The sequence below is a fragment of the Nesoenas mayeri genome (genome assembly GCF_963082525.1).
Source record: "Nesoenas mayeri genome assembly, chromosome: 2".
In the NCBI taxonomy this organism is placed as follows: Eukaryota; Metazoa; Chordata; class Aves; order Columbiformes; family Columbidae; genus Nesoenas; species Nesoenas mayeri.
The window spans coordinates 120,868,197-120,875,812 of record NC_137543.1 but is presented as its reverse complement, the minus strand read 5'-3'; the positions used below and the strand labels follow the sequence as shown (position 1 = coordinate 120,875,812).

General features: G+C 41.9%; 1 protein-coding gene across 1 annotated transcript in view; it reads right to left on the bottom strand.

The window, feature by feature from the left end:
* Window positions 1-273: 273 nt before the first annotated feature.
* The window catches only part of GADL1 (glutamate decarboxylase like 1), a 61,648-nt gene continuing 54,305 nt past the window's right edge, over window positions 274-7,616 (bottom strand). The window contains exon 14 of the mRNA XM_080340065.1: window positions 274-472. Coding sequence (XP_080196191.1) covers window positions 299-472 — 174 coding nt within the window. The 3' untranslated portion in view covers window positions 274-298. The remainder of the gene's footprint in view (window positions 473-7,616) is intronic.

Below are 7,616 nucleotides of genomic sequence, written 5' to 3'. Positions count from 1 at the left end.
GGGACCTAGACACCATTTTGAGAAGTGCTGCCTTCTTGAGGAAACACATCCCAAAATGGCAGCAGTGGTGCTGCAAGCACTGGCCTGCCCCTGGCCACCTTCAGCCCCCATCAGCATATACTTTCCTGCAAAGGGGCCTTCTGCCTGCAAAGCTCTCAATACCACTCTGTAAAATGACAGTTTCCAAACTATACGCCAAGCTTTTTACTACCTTTCAAAAAATAGCACCAGAATGCTGCTGCCATTCTTTCTCCATAAATATCACATGTGAGCAGCGCCTGGTGCTGTGGAGCTACACCTACAAATCCTTAGCAAGCAGTTCGATTTCATCTAGCAAGAAGTCCATGTCCTCTCGACTAACATGAGGGCTGATCACCACCTGGCGGAAGAAGTTGACTTTGCCTTGGTGAGGCTGGTATCCAAGCATCATGCTGCCCTTCTTCATCATCCTCTCTTTAATTATAGGAGCAACCTGAAAATAGGAAAAAAAAAAAAAAAAAGGGTTGATGTCACACTCAGAAATACAGCAGATTTGGGCAGGAACTGTATTTTGTGACTTACGACCATTTTTTTGAAGTGTCTCAGTTTTGTACCCCTTGCCTGCCTTCCCTCTGCCTGCCCCAAGAAACATTAAAGCAGGGTTTCTCTCCTTGTGTTAACTAGGCTAAGCCTGACTACTCATCCTCAATGGCCCTTCTCCCACCACACCTGCAAGCTGCTCTCCCTAGAGGACACTCTCCATCAAACCCCTGTGAAGCTGCCAAAGAAGCCTGTGGGATGCAATAACAAGGGAGAAGGCCTGATCCTGGAGCTTAAGATTTCATCTCTTAGATTTGAGGCATAAGTAGCATTTGGCAACACCACTCTTGTGCCGAATGGGATGAAATCTCATAGGTGTCTTACTGCAGAAAAAGAACACAAGTATGACTGGCAGAGTCAGGCCCTTATAGCCAAACGCTTGATCTCATCTCAGCATGGCTATTAACCTTGTACAATTAATCATGTGCCTAACTTTAAGTGTGTGAGTAGTCCTGTGTCCTCATGCTTGAAATCGGTCATAAGCTTAAATGCATTGCTGGATTAAGTACTCTCTTCCTTGGAAGACAGAATTCAACATAAATAATTATTTTGACAGAAGTATTTTTTTAAATGTGCTGCATTTTAATACATTACTAATAACACTAATGTATTTCAGAACAGTGCTTTCCTTCCTTTTGTGATGGTTTGACTTTGAACTCAGAAAACAGGTGAATGGTCTAACCTTGGGTTTTGCATTAATTTATTTCAACTCTAAAATTTAGTGCCAGAAACTACCACCTGATCTGCAAAGAAAAATGATGATGTCAACCTTGCCTTAATAGCTTTATTTTTATGTGGCACATTTTAGTAGGCAAGTCCCATACAGCTTGCTTAGACAGAAACAGCTAAGGTTTTCAACACTAACAGCTTAGCTTTCCCATATTTGTTTAGTGGTACATGTCTAAATTATGATTGTTTCAGAATACAAACTGAATTCAGAGGAGGAGTGTTTACGGGTCTAACTTAATTTGCCTCTCTGATTTTGCTTTATCTTTGTGACAAAGCCACATGTTTTATTTAGTGTTTGTTTCTTAAGCTACAAGAGTGATGGAGTCAGAATTCCAATCAAAGTCCAGAGTGTAACATCAGTATGAATTACACACAGGAAAGCAATGAATGGCCTTTCAGAATGCAAGGTGTAATCAGAATTATTTTTTTGCATATTGCTGCAAGCAAAATATTAGAAATAAATTGTGAAACTAGGGAAAAAAGAAAATAACAATGAGGACAGGAACACTCAGAATTACAGCAGAAATGTTAAGAGGCATACTGTGATACCTTCAATCACATTCAATAGCACCTTTTGCCATAAAATCTAATGTGGAGCTCCAGGTGTGCCTCCTGCACTTGACAAGAACCACCAGGCAACTTCTCATGGGATAAAGACACTACAAGTGCAGTCAGTATAACGAAACTCTCAAGGATCCTATCCACAGAATGTAGTAAGGAACAGCATATATGCACCAATGCTTGAGTACATGTTTCACAAAAGAACCATTAAATGATACATGCATGCTAAGGTTTGAACTTGAGGATCACAGGGTATGGCTGCTTACTGAAGGGAAAGGCAGCTACCACTTTGCAGCAGAAAAATTAGACCTATAAGGAACTAATTGCCTAGTGAAGAGTTCAATGAGTTTAATTCCCACTCAAGTCAAAGAGACCTGAGGATACTCAAATATCAGAAGGAGCTGTACAGCCCCATTCAGGATAGGGTCCCTGGAAAGCAATTTAGTGAGAGTTAGATTGCTTCACCAGTCCAATTATTTTACTATGGAACTTACTTCAAATTGTAAATCTAATTCTTTATGTTACCCGTCAGTGGAACAGCCTCAGAATTTTAAGTGTAATGTGTCCTAAAACTCAAGTTCTCTCATTTACTCTCTTCACCATTTCCTTCCCCCTGCTGGCCTCCCCTGACAATCCACCCTGGAGATTAACATTTCAAACACTCACTTCAGCAGCGTATTAGCTATCAGACATGCCCTTCGTCCACCTAGGATGGTGGAGAGGAGGTGCAGTCTGTGGAAGGCCATCCATTGAACTGTGCAACCAGAGGTCCAGGGAACTGCTTTGCCTGAGGACTGATGGGGGCATCACAGTGTCCTCGTACAGACCTACACAGACGCTCTAACATCTTGTGCTTCCTTTACTTTTAATAGTAGAGGTTTTTAAATTACAGCAACAATGATGTAGTGGTTTAGCTCCTTCTCCATTTACCTGGGTGATAGAGCAATCTCTTTTCCCACCTTCAACCACACTACAAACAAGAGAAAGCTTTAGCCCCAAAGTTTAAACTTTTTCTGTCAAGAGTCCAGACAACAGCCGACCATCATAGATATTCACATGGAAGATGCCAGCACATACGCACACGCAGAGCAGTGTGAAAATTAAGCAGGACCAGCGTGGACACTACAGATGAAGTATCGAGTGCACAAGGAAGATCAGGAAAGCAATCTCCTCCATATCTCAAGTAACCTCAAAGAGACTGATTCTGCACAATTGTACCACAGGGCAATACCTTAAACCGCTGTGCTCTCCCTAGTTGGCTTGCCAATGGAATTGAATGCAAGCTTCTCCAGCACTTCATGAATTTCCACCAAGCTCAGGCCATGACTGCACAACATGCTTCAGCAACCACCATTAAAGAATGACTCATCAATACAGTTAAGCACATTCTCAGTAGGAGAAGCACGTACCTAGCTTCTCCAAAAGCTAGTTCCCAAGTTTGGACACTTAAAATCCTTTCAGAAGACTTGATGAAACACCAATTTGAGATAATTTCTTCTTCTTCCAGCTAGCAAGGCCTCCAAAGCCATTCTCACAGAATTACAGAATTGTTGGGGTTGGAAGGGACCTCTGGAGATCATCTAGTCCAACCCACCTGCTAAACCAGGTACACCTAGAGCAGATGTGTCCAGGCGGGTTTTGAATGTCTCCAGAGAAGGAGACTCCACAATGTCTTTGGGCAGCCTGTTCCAGTGCTCTGTCACCCTCAAAGTAAAGAAGTTTCTCCTCATGGTTAGATGGAACCTCCTATGCTTCAGTCTGTGCCTGTTGCCCACCATCCTTTCGTTGGTGCCCTGGTTTTGTTAAAAACAAGACCAGTTCTCTTTTAGTGATCTTTCCTTTCAGCTAAGTTCAGCTAAGTGCCTTCTAAGTAACTGGATATTTTTCTCAGACACCGTGCTTGGTACTGATAAGAGGACCAAGGGAATGATGAAGAAGCTCATGTTTAGATTTATTACTATGGTAACCAAAGTTAACTGATAACGGGACATATTTGGAAGGAGGGGCAGACGGAACTGGTGACTAAAACTGACCAGCTGAGTATTCCATCCCATAATCGTCATAACCCCTACATAAGAGGGTGATCACGAGGGTCTGTCTCTCTTTGACCATGGTTGGCACTTAGAGAGGACCCTGTCTGTCTGCCTGCGATCTATAGGCCTCAGGCTCTGCATCCCTGAAATCCAGTTTCCAGTTTGCTGTGAAGTCCTGCCCATGATTTCTGGGTCCCTGCACCTGCTGGAGCCGCCAGCTCCGCACACCCAGTTCCGCCTCTGCTGGAGTGACGCCAACTCCATATTGGGCATTCAAGATTGGTTTTGTATATTTTCTCTATTCATTAGTAGCATTAGTAAAGACTTTTAAAACTTTTCCAACTTGAAGTCTAAGTCTCTTTTCCTTCCTTCTTATCTTCCTTATCATCCTTCCGTTCTAAAGGAGAGGGTGGAAGGAGGGTGAGGGCGTAACAGAGAGCATCTGCCACAGTTTACTGTCAGCTTGCTTTAAACCTTGACAGTTGGGCACCACTGAAAAGTCTGGTCCCATCCTCTTGACACCCACCCTTGAGATATTTATAAACATTGATGAGATCCCCTTTCAGGCTTCTCTTCTCCAGGCTGAACAGACACAGCGACACAGCTCTCTCAGTCTCTCCTCATAAGAAATGTGCTTTAAGCCCCTAATCATCTTCATAGCCTGCCACTGGACTCCCTCTAGTAGTTCCTTGTCCTTCTTAAACTGAGAAGCCTAGAACTGGACACAGTACTCCAGATGTGGCCTCATCAGGGCATAGTGGAGTGGGAGGAGAATCTCCCTCAAGCTGCTGGTCACGCTCTTCTTAATGCACCCCAGGATACTATTTGCTTTCTTGGCCACAAAAACACATTGTTGACTCATGGTCAACCTGTTGTTGATCAGAACTCCCAAGTTCTTCTCTGCAATGCTGCTTTCCAGCAGGTCCGCCCCTAACCTGTAATGGTGCCTGGGGTTATTCCTCCACAAGTGCAGGATCCTACACTTGCCCTTGTTAAACTCCACTAGGTTCTTCTCTGCCCAGTCCTCCAGCCTGTCCAGGTCTTCTGGAATAGTTCTCACAGTGGTCAAACTGTGTAAGCCTCATTCTTAAGCTAAGAAGAATTTCCTAGCATACGGGTTTCTTGTGTAAAGTGAAATCTCCAGAGCAGCTCTGTTAAACAAGTGCCATTAGTCATGGCACAGTATTACACTTTCAAATTCATTCACTGTAAGCTGCCTCCTGTTGAACAGAATGTACATTTGTAATTAGAATTGGTTTGTAAAAGTTTAACTACAAAAAAAACCAACACAACATAATAAGATAACCAGGTGCCTTCACTGCCTGCCTCGAAGAAGGCACAAAGAGTTACAAATATTTAATTTGAGGTTATTACCCAAGGGCAATCTCTTTATCCAGCTTCTGGGATAAGGCCTCAGCATTGATTGTCTGTGTTCTTCTCAGGAAGAAAGAAAGAAGACTCTCAATTTAAGCCTAATTTAAACTATGCCATTGCTCCACACACCGTCAGATATCCTCCACCTTTCCATATGTGAAGGTGACTCCACAGTGCCATCTTTTGCCATAGCCATCGCCTTGTGGGACCTCCCCCCACACTGGAGCAGCAAGAGGGTTGGTTCCACCAGGTTTTAAACCTTCTAGAGGAAGGACGTGCACACGAGAGTGGCTCTGAGGACTAGTCCCAAGACAGACTTCTGCTGCCTTACTTAGAGATGAACACAGAGGACATCATGTTTTCAAAGTGGTGCTCACTCTTTTCCATTACTGCCTTGTGTTACCCACTGGTAATCAACTTGTACATTCAGAAACTGAATTTCAGTCTATAGCAACTATTCTAAGAACTAGAATATTTCAATTCCTGCATTGTGGAAACAACACTAACCCCAGCTTGAAATTATGGGATATTTAATGAATGTTTCGTGATCACACAGACAGAAGTACATCCTATGTGTTCATCAAATAACTGATTTAAAAATCATAGTTCCAACAGGTTATATGAGTTTAGCAGTGCTACTAAATCCTTTAATTTCTACCTTAATCTTTAAAGGATTCTGCTAAATACATTAATCGACAGAGAAAAAAAGTTTAAAAGCTTGTCAGGAAAACCAGTCAGACTATGGTGTTCATTTTCCACTGTCAACTGTGACCTTGGGAAGCAGAAGCGAGCATACAACTTAGGTTGCTTTTGATCACCATCTAGTGCATGAATTAAGGAACTGCACAAATTTAAGGAGTGTCTTCCCAATTCGAAATTAAGCAGCAGCAGGATTAGCAGTTCTTTTCATCACATCAAAACCTTACATAGGCTTAGTGAACTTGGAAAAGCGGGAATTTCCAGATGCCCCTAGCTGCCTGATGAAAGCCAGCTGTTTCACTGTTACACTGTTTTCTATTAGCCTGTGGCTACGATGATCTGGAAAGCAAAACCTGCATAATGAAGTAGTATCTTTTTCAGGCCAAATTACTTAGTGAGAAAAAAGCAACATGATTTCAGGCAGGGAATCCTTTCTTCAAGTCTCTGTGGCTTTTCCACATGTCTAAATGTCACTTTCATTTCATTATATTGTTGCTTGATTTTTTGTCAAGATTGTCAGAAATACTATTTGCAAAATTATTCACCTACAAAAATGAATGGTGTGTTTTTCTATAACTAAACCCCATATTGTGATTGTACTTCAGTGTTCAATCATGCAATGGGAACTTCAAGGCCAGTAAATCAGTAATACAACTGGACCATCAGTACCATTGGGGATGAAAGACCCCAGCAGCTTTAGGTTTTGACCAGTGCGGATGACTCAGGATAACTTGGACAATGCTTTCCAACAGTAGTGCCCAAGCAAGGCCAGATCTTGGCAAGTAGCCTCACATTTCAGAAAGCATGCTCTCCCTCAACACACAGAAACTCCATACCTTAAAAAGACTGAAACAAAACAGAATGCACATCTTTAGCAGGAGAACTTTCAGGAGACACTTGGAAGAAGCTTTTGTCTGTAGACAGTGGAACAGCCTTCTTTTCACATGGAAAAATTCTACTTCCCCCCATTTTCTTGTGAGGTCAGGTCAAGGAGCAGGCAGATACTTTCCAACCATGACTTAGCAGTAGCCTATACTCACTGATGTACAATATCTACCCATGTTTGAATCCACATAAAGCAACTAGCCAGAAGAGATGTCTTTAGATACCCCTTCACATCTGAACGTCAGACCATCAGCTGAATTTCTGCTCAGTGGAGAAACAAAAAAAACAAACAACAACAACAAACAAAAAAAACCCCACCAAATCAAACCAACCAACCACCACCAACAACAACAAAACCAAAAAAAAGCAAAAAAACCCAAACACAACAACAACAGAAAAAACACCACACAACCTATCACTCAGCTGCTGTGAAAACTGTATACTAACTCCTCAAACATTACTGGATTAACTGGATTCACACCCTTTATAAGACACTCAAATTCCTAGGAAGACAAAAACTGTAAAATCTTTACAAATAGTCTAATATTTTATTAGACACTGACCTCTTGGTGATAATTATACAAAATAACTTCATAATCTAAGCCTTGTAAGCAATACATAATTGTATACAAAGGAATTAAAAAAAAAAAAATTGAATGCTGCCTGAAAAGTAGGAGATAACTTGTGTTTGCTGTAGTTTAGTCTTTACCAGCTCATGCCTTCAAGACAGAGCTGGCAGTATTACTGAGGAAATTA